The 21,093-nt window shown below is 35.0% G+C and overlaps 2 protein-coding genes across 2 annotated transcripts; both read right to left on the minus strand.

Moving 5' to 3' along the window:
* Window positions 1-10: 10 nt before the first annotated feature.
* On the minus strand, window positions 11-8,152 carry LOC125847600 (uncharacterized). The gene is made up of 5 exons (XM_049527239.1): window positions 7,678-8,152; window positions 1,577-1,613; window positions 1,224-1,460; window positions 1,036-1,083; window positions 11-685 (listed from the first exon to the last, which is right to left on the minus strand). The coding sequence occupies exons 1-5, from the start codon at window positions 7,977-7,979 to the stop codon at window positions 197-199; spliced, it is 1,113 nt and encodes a 370-aa protein (XP_049383196.1). The 5' UTR covers window positions 7,980-8,152; the 3' UTR covers window positions 11-196.
* Window positions 8,153-13,501: 5,349 nt separating this feature from the next.
* On the minus strand, window positions 13,502-14,254 carry LOC125849366 (uncharacterized). Its single transcript, XM_049529432.1, has one exon. It carries the CDS (start codon window positions 14,126-14,128, stop codon window positions 13,745-13,747), a length of 384 nt encoding a protein of 127 aa, XP_049385389.1. The 5' UTR covers window positions 14,129-14,254; the 3' UTR covers window positions 13,502-13,744.
* Window positions 14,255-21,093: the final 6,839 nt, after the last annotated feature.

Here is a 21,093-nt window from a genome sequence, read left to right on the forward strand (position 1 = left end):
ACCTAAGGGAATTATCTAGTAACACAAATATAAAAGAGTAAATTTATAACATCACCTATTTGATTCAAGCGATAATTATTTTAAAGGATTTTACAAACAAATGCATATCTTGAAAACCGTAAATAGTAACCAACTCATTTCACTCTTTACCCACACCATCAAACTTTGAATAAATTTTACAATTTGGTTTTAACTATCAACCAGTTCGTATTCTCTCCATTCTATCAACACTCTTCCGGGCTCTTTCTAATTGGTGATCGATGCTTCTCCTTGATTTTTCAGTGCAGTCCACACTTCTCCGAGATCTCTCCATTTGTTCAAAAGAGATCCTTAGTTTTTCTAGTTTGTCTGTAATAGCATTACTGGAATGATTCTTTAACTTCTCAGGCCTGTCTGTGCTGTGTCTCGGTTTTTCTCTACGGTCACTGCTTTTCCTTGAAGCTTCAAAAACATCAGTACTCTTTCTTGGTGGCTCAAACTGGTCTGTGCTTTTCCTAGAACTGATCCTTTGTGATTGGGACCTTTCAATAGTTGCTACAAACTTCTTTAGGTGTCTGATATATTCTGGATAGAGCTCCAAGTCGCAATGGTTCCCTCCCTTGATCCATAAAGGCTCATACTTCTCCTTGCATAATTCCCAGAGTTGCTTGCCATGTGAAAAATCAACTACTTCATCTGCAGTTCCCTGCAATATCAATTAACACCAGAGACTCAACACACCGTAGAATGTTTGCAATGACTGATGCTCGAAGGGGAAACATAAAATATGCAGTATTAATTTTGTTCCTACTATTTCTAGTTAGTCTAGCGTCTCTGATTTTTGTCTAGAATCGAAACAACAATCATGCTATGATTTCAAGAGGATATATAAATTTAGACATGAAAACTTCGGTCCTTCAAAATCTTTCGTTTCTTTGTGAATTATAAAATGCACAGCCTAATTGTATCTTGAAACATATCATAATTCATGAACAAGGTAAAATGGACAATTCAACAAATTGTGTTAGCTTAGTCAAAGGTAAATGCCACACTTACATGAATGATGAGCACGGGACAATTAACCGAAGGGATCTTGTCAATATTCTGCAACACAATCAAGAAAGCATTTCATTTAGTGAGGTAGAAAGGCCCCAACCTTTCACATCCATAAATACAAATGCAATCACATATACATTTGTAAATACTACTAGCAGAAACAGCCACACTAAAGAGATGAATGCTACCTTGTAAATGTCAAACCAGTACGTGCGCTTGACAGGATACATGACTCGTAAACCTGAAAGAAGGGGACTGTGCAGAATGACTGCTCTTAATCGTGGTAGACGAGCTGCAAGATCCAAAGTAGGCCCACTACCAACTGATTGGCCATAAAGTATAACATCTTCCTGCTTTGTGCCATAGTTTTCTTCAAGGCACTTATATGCAGCTTCAATATCTGCATAGGTATTCTGCTCACTTGGCTGCAAATAGCAAATACAAGACCATGTAAGATATTGTCAAATTCTATTACACGTGAAAAGCGCAGCATACGGTATGATTTTAGCAAAGATATGAAATGATGTTTAAAGCTACATACCTTACCAGTTGACTGTCCATACCCAGAGTAGTCATACCTACACAAAATTAAGGGGTATTAGGAATATCAATTAGCGTATGTTTGTTTTGTTAGATAGTTTTCATGCAAATCGGGTGATATGGAATAAATAGGAGCAAATATTTCCCGACTTAACAATGGTAAATAATAAAGTCAGTTGATGGTCTTGTCTTCCTGATGCAAATTCCAAAATGAGGAAAATGTTCCACTCTTCTATGATCCGTTTAGGAAGAGTATGAGAACATCTAGATTCACTGGTACCAAACTGGAAGCAGTTTAAGGCCAATCCACTATGACCTTTGTGGGGATTTGACAGCAAACTGATCTAATAAAGATTTCAAGTTAGTAAATGGTGTACCCAACTTATGACACCAATATATTTGACGTCCTACTTTTTTACCAGATATTTTAAACTAAGACTTGTTAAAACTATGTTCAGCTCATTGTTTTAGCCAAACAACTAGTAATGGTGAACTACTTTAACTTGAGTCCATATAACTCCTAACCATGTTCAGAACATTAAATTACAGCAAGCCTAATCTTGTTTCTGAGTTTCCTAAACAGAGCCTCAGATTCAGTGGTTCCATGGTTTTAAAAACTACTAACCAAGTAAATGTCATCACAAAGTGGAGGATTATTGAACATATATATGCTAATGAATAGAAGGATAACGTCATTAATAAACTCATATATTTCTGCAGATTACAATCACATAGAAGGCAAACAGGCTGCAGTAACAAGCAATATATTCTTTTTCCCTAAAGCACACAGTAAATGAATAATGCCTTGATGCACATACTGAACTACTTTGTATCCTATAGAGAAATAGTTCTCAGAAAATTGGAATCACTAACAAGCTTGCTTCTGGGTGTTAACATCATCTCTACGGAGCAGCAGATAACCCTTAGTACTATGTGTCTAGTTCGGTTTGAACTTCAAAGTCTGAGAAATAGCTACAACTGATATGGCTATAAAATACATTTATCAGAGTCCAGAGTCCAGAGTCCAGAGTCCAGAGCCAAAAGGATAACTTTTTTTTTTTTGCAAAAATTCCTAAAGGGCAACAAATAAATGAAAAAAACCAAAGGGGCAAAGGCGCATGCCACCCCACGCCTTGCCCCAAAATATGTAACAGTGTTAAGTTAGAGAAAGGCGCATGGCCCCACATCCTTGTAAGGCGCAGGGGCTCCCACGCCTTCCTCAAAGTTTTTTATATTTTTCAACTAATTATGATAATCTTGTGGTTTTCATCTATCAGGTTATCAAGGATTACTGGTGTGAGAATGGATCTAGATTTTAGTCTTCTTGAGACAAGCTCCCTTGCTTTGGAAATAATTGTCACAGTTTTCACCCAACAGGTAATTTTAGTTGAAAATATAAAGATTTAATAGGAGTCCGGAACCAAAAGGGCAACAAAAATTTTCAAAAATTTCAAAGGGCAACTAAATTATTTATCAAACCAAAAGAGCAACAAATTTTAACAGCGTTTAAATTAGGGTTTCCGCCGCAAGGCGCAGAAACCCATGAGCCTTACAAGGTGCAGCAGCTTTTAGCCTTGTAAGGCTCAGCCGCCTTGAGCCTTACAAGGCGCAAGGCTATCTGCGCTTTGCAGGCGATTTTTTTTTTTTTAAAAAAAAAGTGGTTTTATTTTTTGAGTTGTTATTAATTTCGAAATACCATAGATATGCTACTCCACTAATTAAAAGTTAATACAAATTCAATAAATTATAACTAAATGTACGTATAAAGATTTGTTCTCTAAAAACTGTGTTAAATCTCCTTGAAAATTAACTTCTTTCAAAATGAAAAATATTTTATGTAGAAAGCTTTAATTATAAGTGTTTATAAATTTTACGTAGAAAAATGTTGTTGCCCTTTTGGTTCGGGACTCGAAAATAACTATTAAGCGTTCATTTTTCTTTAATTTATAGTGGCTAGAGGCGAACTCAGGATTTGAAGACTTTGAGCCTTGTAAGTTGTAAGTCTTCTTACACGTTTTCACTTTCACGTGAAACTTTCAGTGTTGAATCAAATCAACACTGTAGTTTCACGTGATTTATCACTTTATCTAATAAGTTTTTACTACTAATTGAAGTATTTTATTTTTTATTTTCGATGAAACATATACCGCGTGAAACTTGTACAAATTCAACACTGTAAAAATAAATCACGCGAAACTACAGTGTTGATTTGATTCAACACTGAAAGTTTCACATGAAAGTGAAAGTGAAAATGTGTAAGAAGACTTACAACTTACAAGGCTCAAGGGGCAAGTAGCCTTGTTAGTTTTTAATTTATTTATTTTTCAAAACTTTTAGTTTTTGATTTTTATATGTATAGTTTTTAATTAATTTTTTTAAAATTTTGTTTGTTTGTTATTTTAATATAGTATTTTTTAACTATTTTTTATCACTTTATCTAATAATTTTTTACTACTAATTGAAGTATTTTATTTTTTATTTTCGTTGAAACATAAACACGTGAAACTTGTACAGTGTTGATTTAATTCAACACTGTAAAAATAAATCACGTGAAACTACAGTGTTGATTTGATTCAACACTGAAAGTTTCACGTGAAAGTGAAAGTGAAAGTGAAAATGTGTAAGAAGACTTACAACTTACAAGGCTCAAAGTCTTCAAATCTTGAGTTCGCCTCTAGCCACTATAAATTAAAGGAAAAGATACGCTTAATAGTTATTTTTGAGTCCGGAACCAAAAGGGCAACACAAATTTTCTACGTAAAATTTATAAACACTTATAATTAAAGCTTTCTACGTAAAATATTATTTTCAAGGAGATTTAACACAGTTTTTAGAGAACAAATCTTTATACGTATATTTAGTTATAATTTATTGAATTTGTATTAACTTTTAATTAGTGGAGTAGCATATCTATGGTATTTCGAAATTAATAACAGCTCAAAAAATAAAACCAATTTTTTTTAAAAAAAAAAATCGCCTACAAAGCGCAGATAGCCTTGCGCCTTGTAAGGCTCAAGGCGGCCGAGCCTTGCAAGGCTCATGGGTTTCTGCGCCTTGCGGCGGAAACCCTAATTTAAACGCTGTTAAAATTTGTTGCCCTTTTGGTTTGATAAATAATTTAGTTGCCCTTTTGGAATTTTCGAAAAAATTTGTTGCCCTTTTGATTCCGAACTCAATTTAATAGCACCTAAGAATCAACAAGGGTTGTGGTGGAGTGGTGTTCGAATTTTCTTGGGTACAGAGTCATCTTTGTTAGGGAGAGTTTTACCTCCCAATGTGAAACTTTTCGATGCGAATACAGAATTAGTCGGATTCCAATCGGGTACCAAACACCGAGCGGGAAACAAAAAAAACAGCACCTAAGAGAAATAAGTACAACTGATAAATTCATTTGTCGAATAATTACATCATTAATCACACTACAAACAAAAATTAGTTATGAACTTGTTGCTAATTCATCACTAAATTACTTCTAGCTATTTTTTTTTTTGACAAATACTTCTAGCTATTAGAATCTTATGATAATCCATCCTAATGCATTGCTATATAGAATTAGCGACGAATTTTGTTATTTAGCCATATAATTTTGCCGTGCTTTCTATTTAATTTTTTCAGCAGTGAAATATTAAAGTGAATAATGACACTTAAAATTACTAATATATTACAGGATGGAACATCTCTATATTAAAAGATTAGTCCTTTATATATATGAGGAAGGCGTGGGAGCCCTGTGTCTTACAAGGTGTGTAGGACCACACACCTTCCTCCTTTAACTTAAGGACTGTCACGACATTTGGGGCAAGGTATCGGGTGGCCTGCGCCTTTGCCCCTTTGCTTTTCTTCCATTTCTAATTTCTTTGTTGCCCTTTTGGAATTTTTGCAAAAAAAAAAAAAAAGTTGCCTTTTTGGCTCCAAACTCACATTTATCCTACTACACTTGACAATGGGTTTTGTTAAGGCTTGAATATCATACTACAAAAGCATTTGGGAACCATTGAAAGAACCAGAGCCCAACTTTGATCCAAAGTATAAAGATCTATAAAGGGTTCAGTTGGTAGTACTTTCAAGCTTAACGTGTCCACAAAATCATACATAAAAATGCGTAGAAACTTAAATTTAACATTGATGTGCTTGAACTTCCTGGTCACTAGCCCCATAAAGACACGTGCTGTGTTTCTTATCCTTAAAAGTTATATACAAAAACAATCATGCAAACATCATTACTTAAACACCATTTTATTCTCTTCTTGTGGATTTTCATTTAAGATCAATGATCTTCTCTTTAACTCCCCCTAGCGGTCATATTTCAGAAGACTGATACATAATTTGTTACTGGGCATACAGATATAAGCCTATTACAAATTACAAGTTTACAACTGCTGATGACTCCTGCAGATGGTAAGGAGGGCACTCAGCGGGGGGAGAGGTGTCTTCCTAAAGGTGAAAGGAGCGTGATTTATCCAAATGTTGACCCTCTGGAAAGTTGATACTACTGAAAGGGTTTCATCCATCTTCATTGAACATCATTTATCTCACAAAGTCCAAGATGGCATCCCTTATGCAAAACATTGCCAATCATTAGCTAAAACCTATGGCATCAACCAGTCTAAAATTTGGATCCCTCCATTCCACATGAAGAAACTCAATAAAGGTGTTGCTATCATTCTTTTACCAAAATTAAGCCTGTTGCGCTTTTTTTGGAATTCTCTTGGGGTGGAGAAAGCCTGTATGAGAAAATAGTGAATCCAAATCACCACGCTTTTTAGTGACGGGTGGTATTTGGGATAAGCTAGTGCCTACATCGGTTATTCTAGCGGATACCTACTACCTCCTACCAGTAGAGGTACAAAGTAACTCTTCCCACCAATAGTGAATCAAAATCATCACTCTAGATACTCCAATGTTGTTGAATCTTCAGATCCTGGTAAACCAAACTCCTCATAACTGAATTTAGTTATAAAATCCAATTATGGAGATGACAACTCAACTTACATTATGCTTTGAGGATACCAAAATTATTCTGGTGCTGCCAACCTTATTTTCAGGAATGTAACCAATAGGCAAGTGAACTTGCTTACCCTTTTCCTCCCTTTCCTTAACACCCTCACCCCGTTCTCTAAGCCTTTCACTCTTTCCAGATGCTGTTCTCATATCCCTTAGGTTTCACACGTTTACATACAATTCACATACCTTCTAATTTCAACTCCCTGAATTCTTCACTATTCTCATTGAATCCATCTCAATTCCGCAGGTAATATTACATCAGAAAATTCCTTGAAGCTGGCTTTAACCATCTATTTTACCATCAACCACGATGGAATCAGTTAGTAAATGTTGAAAAGCCTAGTGTTAACGAAGATTTAGGATTTGGGATGACACCAATCCAGTAACATCTGACATAGGAGCTATTTGAACCCAGTGGTACTTCTAGGTAAGGGGGGGAAAGAGGTAACCATAAAATGAGTGTCAACTGCTTTCATCATCACAATTATATCTTTGGAAGTTGAAAGAATTCTCAGGAAACAATGACCAAACCAAGACAGTAAGATAACAATTTTGAATACTGTTTGCTATCAGCTAAACCCTGTTGCCACGAGGGATCAAACAGAAACAGGCATCGACAAAATTACAAATCCTGAAATTATGTATATCCTCAAAAAATTAAGGTCCGTGCAAAGCAAATACCAGAACAGTTAATGATAGTTAAGGAATAAAGCAATCTCCATATCAGAATTAAAGTGGTAAGATCTCGTTTCCCTCTACAGTACTAAATGAAGAAAGTGTTTGTTAGCTGCCAGGATGACACAAAATCTGAAATTTAGAAACTCCTAGAAGCTTCAGTCAGCAGACACAAAGAATAACAAATATTCTACTAAACCTCAATCCCAAACCAGCCAGGACCAGCTGTATAAATCATCCATTCCACTCAGCTCAATTTGAACCCAATTGCATTCCATCACTCAAAAAGAATTGTATTTCAAGCAAATTAAGATATCTAAACCTAGAAACTTTCAACACTTAAACTAACATATACAAGTCTCTAACTTGCTAAAAATCAAGACTTTTCAAACAGATAAAGGAGAAAGAGAAAGAGTAAAGTACCCCAAGAGATTGACCCGCAAGTGGATGCTCAATTCAATGAAAAGCTCATACATCTGACCCAAGTCAGCCGCATTTCCATGAGAATACAGTAAAGTGGAGGTAGCCATAGGATGCCTAATATACATGGCAACAATTTCAGTACCTTTACGAGTGGGCAACTTAAGTACTTCAACATTTTCACGGTGAGGAAAAGAGCTAAGCAGCAAAAGACCCGTGAGATCATCTTTAATAAGCTTATAAGAAGGTGGGTTTGGAGGAAAAAACGCAAACTTCGCCGCCATTGATGAAGTAACCCCTCCCATATTCTCCTTGCTACAGAAAAAAAACGATTTTTTGGGGTTTTCTTGAAAAAAAGAAACACTGTATTGCAATTAAGTTGTTGAAATGGGAAAATTATAGTACTATTACTATTGAATGGGAAGATTCATTGTGGATCAATGAACATTCCTAATTCCTTTACTCTTTTAGAAGAGAAAAGAACTTTACACTCTGGATATTGTTTACTCTTGTTGACTACACTACACGACTAAAGCCGACAGAAAACGTGGAAGAGAATGTGCTTATTGGTCGGTCATGGTCCCCTCTCTCTCTCTGCATTATGTGTCTTTGTATCACTTTCATGTTTTATAATTGTATCAGTGATCGGAAATTGTTCGGATGATAAGTATTTTTTTATTTTAATTTTAAAGGTGTAAATTTGAGGCACGAAGTAAAAAGGATGAAAGCTCTAGAAAAGGTTTTAATGGCTGAAATACGAAAGAATTGCAATATTAGATCAAGGGGAAGATGGAAGAAGGGAATTCTTGAATGTGGAAAAGGATTTAATAAATTCGAAAGGAATGAAGAATTGTATGAGGTGAAAATTTTATATGGAGAGAACGATCTAATAAATTTGAAATGAACAAAACATTAAACGTTGCTTGGTAGGGCGAAGCCCTCAATTCTGAACCCAAAATATATGGTGGCATTTGAATGAAGTTTTACAAAAAATAGAAAATTTGACTTTTGACTTTCTTCAATAACTATATGTATAGTTGAGCTAATTTTCAAATTCATGTTTTCAAGTATTTCAAAAAATAAAATAAATTAGCTTAGATTTAGGTATAAGTCCATGTTTTATGTGAACCAATCCTTTTGACATCAGTGGCTCTTTCTCATGGTATGTTTCTGAGGTTCTGATATTTTCTAGTTATATTTCAAATTAAGCGCAACATCCTTATGAACTAATTTCATGTATCAAGTGTAGTTAATGTATATAGCGACTCCCTATTTCGTACTATGCATGGTCCTTAATTATTGTAATTTGATCAAGAAAACCACAGAAAATGAATGTGCTAAAGAAGTTACACATTAGTCGAGAGGAAAAAACTTATAATATCATAACTATTCATAATTATCTTGGCATATTGATCTTTCAATATGTTTATATTAACTGAGATTTGGGAGATATGATTTCCATTATTAAAGACCTTTTAACTTCTTCCAAAAAAAAAGATGGGTAAAATGACAAAGAGAAAAACATGGTTATGTGTCGAATGTATAGGAACCAAGTCACCAACCTCATTTGAAAAAAACAAAAGGGTTAAGCAATTATTTGAGCAGAATGTCCGGAATTACAGCAGATTCGAGTTAAAGTGGCACAAGAGAAGGTAATATTTCTCTTCCCCTTTTGCCTAAAAAACTGCTACTAATCATTTGTTGTGATTTTCTCACTTGAAAAGAGAAAGTTGATTCCTCTACTTTTCTTTTTCTTTGTCATCAAAATAAGAAAGGGAATACCTCATTCATTGTACCTTTCCACCTGCTTTGTAGTAATTGAGGTGGAAAAAGTACAGGTCTTCTTTTTTCTATGAATAGTACTGTCTAGACCATCTTGCATCCATCTCGACTAATGGTTGGACAAATGAGAAGAAATCAGCTAGTGTTTTTTTACTGTCACTATAGGTTTCTCGATGGATTTAACAACAAAAAAGTTGAATTCTCTTGACACTTGCACAAAATACTGTTTCAATGGAATTTCAGTTCATATATACTAAGAGCTTACACCTGGCCCAGAATCTATGATTGTTTTCCTCACATCACCCCACATTGAGGGTATGCCCTGCTCTGTTTGGTCCATAACACAGAACCACACACCTTGGTACTACAAGTCCACAACATGAGAACAAGATGTACAAGTCGGACCAACGGACTGGTGACATGAAGAACCATAGCCCCCACTGTGATACTGCAGCAAGATGTGACTCCATTAACAATCTTAATCACTCCAAGACAAGGGCAGTTGAGGCATCTCAATCATATTAAAAGGAAACTAAACACTGAATGTGCACATGGTTTTCAAATCAATTCTAATGAAGGCGTAAATACCAAAAGGTTAACTAAATTCCAACTCTGGCCCTACGAGACATTAAAACCCAGCCAGTTTCTGCTTGATAGTTGATCTTTATTTCCTGTGGTGATGAAATACACTTGAAATGATAAAATAAGACCCACACTTTATACCAGAGGGAAGAAAGGGGCACAAACAGTGCAGACAGAAGAAAAGAAAGACAAACTCATGTGCATGTGTGTCTACTGAGCAACAGTGATGCCACTTTCAGGATTATTTTTGGGGTCAAAAAACAGAGTTACCATGAAACACTTATGTCATTCCTCTTTGTTTTCTCCAAGATCTGAGGAGTCTATCAAAATATTTCTCAAGGAAACCATAATAAAAACACAGCAGTCCACAAGCAGCTCCTACCTTCAAAGCATCTGCATATGGTCATCAAAAATCAACTTCAGACATACATGCAGATTCAACTATGGGATGCTACTAGAATATCCGAGACAGATATACACAATAATAATTCCCATGCATTAAAAGGAAAATCCACAAGAAGTTTAAGAAGACAAACTTTCAATAAAAAAAATTCTTGATCAGCAAATCCGAAAGGGCTAACCACATGTGTGGCTCCCCTTAAATGTGGTATGATATGTCAATTAGATACTCGAACTTAGGTAGTGACCATATAGACACCTGAACTCGGTAGAAATGTATCTCATAAGCACACGAATCGTACATGGCATAATGTGTGTTATGAAGTCATCATAAGCGCATGCTTGTGCTAAGCAAAAACTCCACCTTCATAACCTAAAATCATCCATTTTTACAACTCCCCCCACCCCACCCCTCCCCCTCCTCCGGTGATCCTTCTGGATTCGCTGAAGTTACAATTGGACATGATCCTGGTGTTGATGAAGTGAAACCAGGCTGCTCAATTTGTGCAGATTATGGCCTTGAACTGACTCATTTGACTGCTTTTGTCATTAATCCCTTGACACTGTATGGGAAAAGCTAAGCTGTCATCTCATTGGTTCCTCATGCATACTCGTGTTTCGGTCTTCCACGGCTTTAAGACCAAAGAAGTTATTAAGCACCTTAAGAGCAAAATGGACAATCTCACCTCAAACTTGAGTGGCATTAAAGCCAGGGTATTCCCATATTTGCATAAAAACCCTCAGAAGGGATGTCATGATCGTGTTTGGGTATCTTGAAAGTTAACCTATCTTTTCTATAGTATGATTTTCAGAATTCTCCTAGCCTGTAGACCGTCTGATTCTTTCCAATCAAGACCTAGCTTAGCAATGAACTTCCTCACACTGACTGTCCTAACCATGAGGCAACCTCGTTAGGGACATGCCTACATTTGTCAACCTTGGTTACTTGGATTTTGCGAGCCATGCCCAGTGCTGATGACTTCGACCTTTTTCTAGTCACCTCAATTCAATTTTAGCAATAATGATATCTCAACTACAACAACTAGTAAACAAGTAGACAAAACCATCCTTGCACTTCACTTTTTCACCAACCAACATGCAACACACACAATCTAGAGGCAATAACTATGTAAATCTGGGCAACTCAATCAAACAGTGTCAAACATGAGTGGAGAAGATTAGATTTGAACTGATTCATCAAGAGCAACTGTTGAATACCCTTTGTGCTTTACTTCCCTTCATATTTCTTCAAAAAACCCTCTTTTCTTTTTGTTTGAGAAAAAATAGTAGAAATAATATATATAAAAAAAAAACCTCATTTCTTAGAGGAACTTTTGATATCTTCGTGGATTTGTGGTGTGTTGGAGCAAGTTATCCTTGGGCAAGTGTTAAGTTGAAATTTGAGTTTTAGGTGATGGAAGAGTGTTAGAATTGAGAGAAAGTGAGAACTGTGTGGATAGCAGAAGAAAATGTGGAAATAGTAGGTCATATAACTTATATAGGATCGACAGCTCTGCGGCAGTGCTTTTTACCATTGTGATATTAATAAACTAGACAAAGAAGCCGTGACTCAAAATTGTCCACCCTGGCTGCAGCATTGAAGCTTAATGCCATGGTGCTGAGATTTTGCTAAACCTCCTTAATTAGTCTGGTTTTTATTTTGGACGAAGAAGAAGAAAATAAATGGAGGTTGAAGCAGAGAGGGGAAATTATCTTCTTTTTTTGCCTACTCACCTCTCCCAAATACTTCTTCACCTTACATCTACCTCTCTCTATGCCCACCATAGTCAACATCTCACACCTCCTCATTGGGGCAACTGCGCACCTCTACATATGCCCGAACCATCTCATCTCGCCTCCCTGATCTTGTCCACCACGGAGACCACTCCTACCTTATCCCAAATATCTTTGTTTTAAATCATATCTCTTAGCATGCATACACATCCATCTCAACATCCTCTGGACGTGCGAATTCTTGACCGACTAACACTCCTCCCCATACAACATAGTTAGTGTGACAACCACTTTATAAAACTAACCTTAAGACTTGGAGGCACATTCTTATCACACAAAACACCAGATGCGAGCCTCCATTTCATTCACTTGTTCCAATACGATGTATAACATCATTGTCAATATCCTCATTTTCTTGGATTATTGACCCAGGATACTTGAAACTTCCTCTCTTGGAGATGACTTATCTATCAATCATCACTTCCACATTTGTCATGTGAGTTTGGTCACAAAACATGCACTCCAAGTACTCTATCTTAATCTTGCTCAACCTGAACCCTTACACTAGAGGTTGTGCCTCCAATCTCTAGTTTATCATTTACTCTATCACTTGTTTTGCCAATCAATACTATGTCATCTACAAATAGCATGCGCCATGGCACCTCCCCTTGAGTATGTCGGGTCAGATTATCCATCACCATGGCAAATAGAAATGGTCGAACATTTACCAAATATTTTAGTCATAATATTGTAAGAGAGCCATCCAGTCTCATCTTCATTGAGCTATTTGGTCAATCACTTGATTAGTTTATAGAGGTACCAAGAGCTAGAAGTTACCCCTCTTAACATGCTCATCGCACCGAGGACCTAACAAGAACCCATACACATAGAATTAGCCTTAAGACTAATTGCTACATCAAGATGCTCCAACAAAATACCTCCTCATCCTTGCTTATGGTGTAAATTGTTAGTTGTACAGGAGGTAGACTATTGGTTAGATTTCCTCAGCTTATTTCAAGAGTAATCACTGATCTAAGTGTTGCTTTTGATCTTTTGTCATCCCAACATACCCTTATTGATGGGTTATATCTATTACAACAATAGAATTTACTTATTATCAAAATAAATACACACTAAGTTGATTGTAACTAGAAAGTTCAAAGCTTGAGATGTTGTAGCAGCAAAGGTGCAAAAGAAAAATTATGAGCCCCTGAAAACTTGACTCTTTTCACACATCATCTTACTAATGAGACCGCCTGTTGGATTATCTATGCTTCATCAAAAAAGGATGATGGATTATCGACGTTAGACTACTAAGAATTTCATCAAATACAAGCTAATGAGCATCCCAAGCATACTATCATTTAACAGGAAAGTAAACACAATTATTCCTAGAACTTGTTTCAGCAATTTCTTCTACCAAAATTGTCATAAACCAAAAAAAAATTACATCTTTCCGGCATTTCAAACTGAAATAATGGACGCTGTGCCAGATAGAGATTCACAACAGCTAAACACGACAAAATGCAGCCTCAATAACAAATTCCTCACCGATGACACAGTGTCAGATACACTATGTCTTCGTCTTCCTCCTTAGGCGCTTCCTTAACTTCTTCAACTTGTGTTTGTTCATCTTCTTCTTCCTCTTCTTCTTCACACTATCAGCCCAAATCTTACGCGAATCATCATCAACAACGCTATCTTCCACAGGTGAAATAAATCCATTTGGAGAAACTGGATTTAGGAAATGCCCAAAAGAAAAGCTTGGGTAAAACCCAACATTCGGTTTTGAATCCGACGTTCCTCCTTGAAGAAAAAATGGGATTTGACCAAGCCCGCTGGAAGTAGGATGATGGAACAAAGGTGATGTAGGTATAGGTTTAGAGCTGAGGGTTGTGGTAATTCTTGCCGCTGATAGAAATTTGTTTTGCAGAGATTTCCGAAGAATAGAAGCCATTAGAGGCTAACAATTCTTACCCGCTAGGGCTTTTGCAGGGTTTTGGTGATCCCGCCTGCCACTCGAACAAAAGCAAGATCCAGTTAACTGGAAATTAGAAACTTTAGGGTGTGTTTGGTAGAGATTGGTGTTGAAATATATTTTTCTTTTTAATAAATGAATTAGGAAAATAATTTTATTTTTTCTATAAGTAGAAGTATAACATCCATTTGAAATAGAAGAGAAATAATTTTTTAATAGTTGTTTGGACATACGATTTTATCTCGTGATTTAAAATCAAAGATGAATTTTTGTGGTATCTTTATGGTTTGCGTTGGAGGAAATCTATCAAAGTTAGGCAGATAGACAGACTTTTTTCCCACGGTTAAGGTAGAGCAAGAAAGAAAATTAAATGATTATTTTTTAATTAATGCCCAGGGTCCTCTCACTGCCAACCAGCGGACATCATCTGGCTGGATCTTGTCAGTCAAGAAGAAACAATTAGAAGCAACAACTAAATATGGCTTTTGGCCTTAATAATGCCATAGGTGTATGGGAGATGAGGCAATAGGTAACGCTCAAACTAAGTTTTTCTTCCTACGCTACATCAAGTAGACTGAATGAACATGCGATTTAGAAATTTCATATCGTGATTTTACATTTTTCAAATATAAAATTGACCAACAAGTTTAGTTTTATTTTTGGAGTAATGCACAAGTGCCCTCTCAAACTATACCAGAAATTCTAACGATACACCTAAACTAGACTAGAGTCATATTTCCCCCTAAACAATTTTAAAATGAAATAAATATCACCCTAAATGCTGGCATGACATATATAACCATGTGGGTATCTTATGTCTGTACTACATGCGCGTTACAACCAAAAAAATATGTAATATTTCATTCATAAACACAAATGCACATTATCCACAAGTTCAAACACAAAATTGATTCACAAAAACTCAAATTTAAATCATAATAACATAAAATCATGTCTATAATTAGCAAAAACACTTCTCATAACAACAAAAAGGGTATTTAAGTAAACAAAACGAACAAACATGTTTCAGTACCCACCATGACTTCCACGTCCACCACGGAACCCACCACAGGCCGTTGCCGAATCTACCAATAGGTGCGGCTATAGCCACCGCCTGTTATTCCCTGTGTACAACACTAGGAATTGAAGTTTAGTAATACGATGTTCTCTCTTCCTCTTGTTGCTTAAGAGAAATGTCTCGTAAGATTATGTGTTGAAATGCTAGAGTTGTTACTCCCAATAACGCGTGACACTGGAGAAGAGATTCGAGAAAATTCTGAAAAGATGCAAGAGAGAGATTTGAAAATGACACTTGTACACTGGAGAATACGTCGGAGAGAGATTTGAAAATGATACTTGTATATCGGAGAAGACGCGGGCGAAGACACTAGAATGGTTTAGAAGAAGAAGAATTCTAACTAATTAGACTTAATTAATTAAGTAATGTCCAGTTAAAAATGACACTTGTACATGTTAATTATTTTTTAAATTATTTTTGTAGCCTTCAATCAGTGCGCACACTCTTCATGTCATGTTAGCATTGTATGGTATGTTTTGTTCCATTTTAAATAGTTTAGGAGATCATAAGACCCTAATTAAGTTGGTGTCGTTGGGATTTCGGGATATAGTTTGAGGGGTACTTATGCATTATCTCTTTTTTTTTTATTATTGAACTAAAGTTGATCAATGAACATTGTATTTTTAAGAATAACTTTGTGATAGTGTATTATACTTTTGTTACAAACTTTTTTTAGTAAAGATTGTATAAAGAATTGACACAATTTTGATAAAAACACAACTTGTGATTTTTAATGTTTATGAGCAAGCAATACAACTTAAAAATTCAAATTGCATGTCCAAATAAAACATTGGTTTTAGATATGTAATTTGGATTCTGAAGTTGCATTTTTTTTTCTTCATAAACATGAGAAATCCACAATTTGTGAACGCTATCAATTTTTTCTCAATTTTTATACAATCTTATCAAATGAACAAACCATAATTTATAAGGAAGATATCAAAATATCATAATGCTCCATATTGAAAAATTGCACATATAGTTCCTTGTATAAAGAAATATTTGCAATTACAAATTTTCAAATACACATAAGTTACAAAAATCGATTATTTAACAATAATAGTTATTAATTAATCTTTAATATAATCATTTCGTATGATACACATACTCTTGTAGAAATCTCATGTTTAGGATTAGAGAAAACAAGGATTGTATTGATGATTAAAATTGTTGAGTACATACTCCTTATATAGGGAGAGAATTGTAGAGTCCTAAGTTAACTATACTTAGAGTCCTACTACAATACATATTACTACTATAATAATAATAAGACATTTATAAATAATTTAATCCTAGTTGTACTATAATCCAAATCGTAATCTAATCCTAGTCGTAATATAATCTTAATTGATTTAAGTAGTCCAATCCTAGTGTGACTCTAACTCTACAACAGTGTTGTAAACACGTCAGTCAGATTCGTTGGACCCGTTCTTTTGACATGTTCCATTCATCAACTTCCTTCATTTTCAACATTTCCTCCAAGCTCGAGAGTAGAGGAACGATTACTCCTAGCTTGCTTCGAATACCCAACAAAAACTTGTTTTGTCAACGTTTTGGTATGGATGTGATGTCAAGTCAGTTCTTGTGGTAGTTCATATGTAGATTGATACGAGTAGTCCCACCTATAGAAACACTTAAGTGCAGTATGGTTATTCCTACCACATATTTGACATGACTCAATAATGTTCCTCTCCTTATTTTCACTTAGGAAACTTTGGTTGTTCGGAGAACCTAGTCTATATTGATTGTTCTGAGAACCTACTCCTTGTCCAGTAGGCTTGAAACCTCTTTTTCTGGAGTTAAAGTTGTTGTTTTCTCTTCCCACGCCTCTTTGGGTAGAGAATACTATATTATGATTTTATTGTGACGCCTCTTCTTCGACTTCATATATATCAAAACCCTTTAAGAGCTAATAAATTGATTAAAGGTAGGATATAGTGCCTTACCTAACATGACAGTCCTGAAGGTCTTGTATTTCAGACCTAAACTTCTAGCAAAATTGATTACTTTGCTATCTTCATCCATATGTTTGTGAATGGCTGCAAGGCCATCACATATGCATTTAAATTCCTTGATGTATTCATCAATCCTTTTGATTACCAGCCTAACACTTTGCAGTTGTTGTTTAAACTAAAACTCTTTATCTTTTGTTGCTTTAAAATAAGTTTCTTCCAAGCATTCCTACATCTCTGTGGCAGTTGAGCAGCCCACAATTAGGTATATGTTTTCTTCGGTCAAGGTGCCTGAGATCCAACTCCTTAGCAACACACATTTCTTCTTCCAATCATCAATAATGCCACTATCTTTTGCATCCTTCTCTATCGCTACAACTGTCTCAGCAGTCTGTCCAGTGGAACAACTACTTTTACTTAGTTCATTATCTGTGATGAGATATGTTAGTTTCATCACGTGAATCAATTGAGATATTTGTGTCCTCCATATGAGGTTGTTTGTTGGCTTAAGTTTAATGGAGCAAGCGACAATGAGTTGGTGAAGTGAGGAGATCGACATAGTGTTAGTAGAAGGGGCCATTACAACATTTTTTTTATCAATACTCAGAGAGATGAAGAGCTTTTATGCTCTGATATCATGTAGAAATCTTACGTCTAGGATTAGATAAATTAAGGATTGTATTGATGATTAAAATTGTTGAGTACATACTCCTTATATATGGAGAGAACTGTAGAGTCCTAAGTTAACTATGCGTAGAGTCCTACTACAATACCTATTCTTTGACATGTTCCAATCTTCAGTTTTCTTCATCTTTAACAATTCTTTTCTTGCCAACAAATGAGGGTTTTTTTTTTAAAAAAAATAAATTAAAATTGATGGGTCTTTTTTTAGCAAAACATAATTTATGGATCAAAATATTTTTGTCCAAAGTTGATTTGAAATCATAATTTCATATCAAAATGTTCTCTGAAATTAATTTTAGACTATAAATTTTAACTATTTTAATCTTTTTCTTTTTTCCAATCAAACTATCATATAAATATTATATCAAAGAAATACAAAAAAAAAAAAGCTCTTTTAGTTTTTCAAAAATATAACCAAATAAGAGTACTAAGTTATTTAATTTTGATTTGCAAATGAGAGAAATAATGGAAAAAAAATATAGTCAAAGTTAAAAGGATAAATTTGACCTACTTATTGTGTGCCGTCCCATGAGGCACTCCCTTACGATTTACGAAGAAGTTGATAAAGCACGTCAGAATAAGGTGGTTATTTTGAAATTAAAATGCTTTAGATCTGTTCAAATTCACATAAAATTTATTTTCAAATAAAGTGAATTTGTTTTTGAGAAAAAGTTTATGGGCAAGTCCTTAAAAATTTAACATAAGAAAAAACTTTTTTATTCAGTTACGTAGCAGGTGAAAACTGTTCGGGTTATACATCGCTTTTGGTATATACTCCCCTAGGAAGAGGAAAAAGTGAAACTCCCACAACGAAGAAGTAAAAGAGGAAGGATTTTCCGACGTAGTACTCGAGATTATTATTTTCAAGTTAAGGTATTGATTTGATTTTCGTTTATAACTTTTGTATTCCTGATGTTGGATTTGATCGCAGTTATTCTGGATTGATTGGGTTAACTAGGGTTTCCAATTTTTCGTCCATTACTTGGTTGGGCATACGTAGCTCTTACAACAACAAAATACTCAGTGAAATCCTACAAGTCGGGTATGACAAGGGTAGAATGTACGCACACTTTACCACTACCACTACCTCTTGTGAAGGTAGAAAAATTATTTTTGAAAGACCCTTTGTTGTCATACTTAGCTCTTGATATTTGTTATTCAATCACTTTTCTAAAATGGGTATCCTAGACTACATGAGTTGTTTTCAACAAAAAAAAACCCCAATTATATAATCACCCAAGGCAGCGACAGATCTATAATTTGAAGTTTATGAGTACACGAGTTGTTTTCAACAAAAAAAAAAAACCAACTATATGATCACCCAAGGCAGCGACGGATCTATAATTTGAAGTTTATGAGTTCCTATAACAAACTCAAGTTAATATTAATATTACAATAATAACTGAGTTCATGATAAAATATTTAACATATTTAGTAGATTTCTTGTATATATGTACAAGGTTTAGACAAAAGTTACTGAATTCTCGTGATCCTTAACTTGACTTCTTTTAGGCAACCTCTATGGTCAATGAAGTGGTAGGTTGGAGGCCATGGGGCTTTAGGTTCAATTTCTATTTGGGGTAAAAATATTAGATGATTTCTTTTTATTTATCCAAACCTTGATGAATAGAGTTATCAGGTGATTGTGTTGGTGGAAAGGTTACAAGTACCTTATTAGAATAGTAATAGGTATATACAGTCCTACTTAGAATATAAATATGAATAGTAGTATTAATAAGAATAGTATATAGTGTCCTACTTAGAAAAAGATTTTATTGTAGTATCCTAGTTGAAAAAGGTGTCTATTGTAGTGTCTATAGGGAGACATGGTCTCCATGTAATAATGTAGACAATAACAATTCAATAATATTTTTCTCCTATATTTCTCACATGGTATCAGAACTTATATGATCTTGGTAGAAAATCAAAGAGCTTACGTTGTCGACGGGTGGCTAGTACTCATATATGTTGCCCGTCTGGCCCATGATAATGTTAGCAGAAGTTGAGTCATCTTGTATCATTTATGTGACTATTTTCTCATATCTAATTTGTGTAGCACCGTGCCATCTTTCTGATGACTACTTTTTCATATTTAATTTGCGTAGCACCGTGCCATCTTTCCGGTAACTACTTTTTATAATTAATTTGTGTAGCACTGTGCCATCATTCTGGTGACTACTTATTTATATCTAATTTGTGTAGCACCGTGCCATCATTCTGGTGACTATTTTTTCATATTTAATTTGTGTAGCATCGTGCCATCTTTCCGGTGACTATTTTTTTATATTTAATTTGTGTAGCACCGTGTCATCCTTTTGGTGACTACCTTTTTTTTGCATATCTTATTTGTGTAGCACTGAGCATTTCTCCAGACTACTTTTCATATTTAATTTGCGTAGTACCGTGAATTTTTCTGAACTACTTTTTCATAATTGAGTTGCATAACACCATGTGTCTTTTCGGTGATTCCTCAGATTTGATTTGTGTAGTTCCATTCGTCTTTTTGGTGACTCCTCAAATCTGATTTGCGTAGGATTGTGCAATCATTCTGACTCATATTATTTCTTGTTTTCAATAGGATCGTGTCGTCAATCTGACCTTTCCTATATGATTTTTATTTTTCAGTTGGGTCTTGCCATCATTCCGACCCTATCATATAATATTATTTGTTAGATTGTGACCATTTTTAGCCATCAAATCTATTGATCCGACATATGAGCTTGTTCCAGCCAGATTTTTTGGTGACTTTCTTTTGACTCATCTATTGATTCCAACACGATCCATATACTTTATACTAGATTTTAAGCATTTTTCGGTGACTGCTGCATCGTGAAGAAGTCTATAAGGAGCAACCACCTAATTTTGTTGCTTATGTGGAGTTTAGTAGCTTTGTATGTCGATTATGTAAGTCACTCTATAGTCTGAAACACTCTTTGCGAGCTTGGTTTTGGAAGTTCAACACTGTAATTTTATCACTGTGTTTTATCGGCATTATGCCTCAAATTCAGTATTTCATGAGAAGACAAGCACATTGAGATTGACTGACATTTTATATCAAATCCAGTATTTTATGAGAAGACTAAGCATATTGAGATTGACTGCCAAATTTTGTAAACTCGAGTGATCAACTTGCAGATGTCACACCTAGCTTTTCATCGGTCCTCGTATCAATTATATTTGTAACAAGCTAGATACATATGATTTGTATGCACTAGCTTGAAGGGAGTGTT

The sequence above is a fragment of the Solanum stenotomum genome, chromosome 12, assembly GCF_019186545.1.
Source record: "Solanum stenotomum isolate F172 chromosome 12, ASM1918654v1, whole genome shotgun sequence".
NCBI classification, from domain to species: Eukaryota; Viridiplantae; Streptophyta; class Magnoliopsida; order Solanales; family Solanaceae; genus Solanum; species Solanum stenotomum.

What these genes read in the sequence shown, in the direction of transcription:
- LOC125847600 (XM_049527239.1), bottom strand. Translation starts at nt 7,979, where the DNA reads ATGGGAGGGGTTACTTCATCAATGGCGGCGAAGTTTGCGTTTTTTCCT. An exon ending in TTGCGGGTCAATCTCTTGGG is followed by an intron (nt 1,614 to 7,677) that starts GTACTTTACTCT and finishes AATTTTGTGTAG; the next exon opens with GTATGACTACTCTGGGTATG. An exon ending in ACTGGTTTGACATTTACAAG is followed by an intron (nt 1,084 to 1,223) that starts GTAGCATTCATC and finishes ATTGTGTTGCAG; the next exon opens with AATATTGACAAGATCCCTTC.
- LOC125849366 (XM_049529432.1), bottom strand. Translation starts at nt 14,128, where the DNA reads ATGGCTTCTATTCTTCGGAAATCTCTGCAAAACAAATTTCTATCAGCG.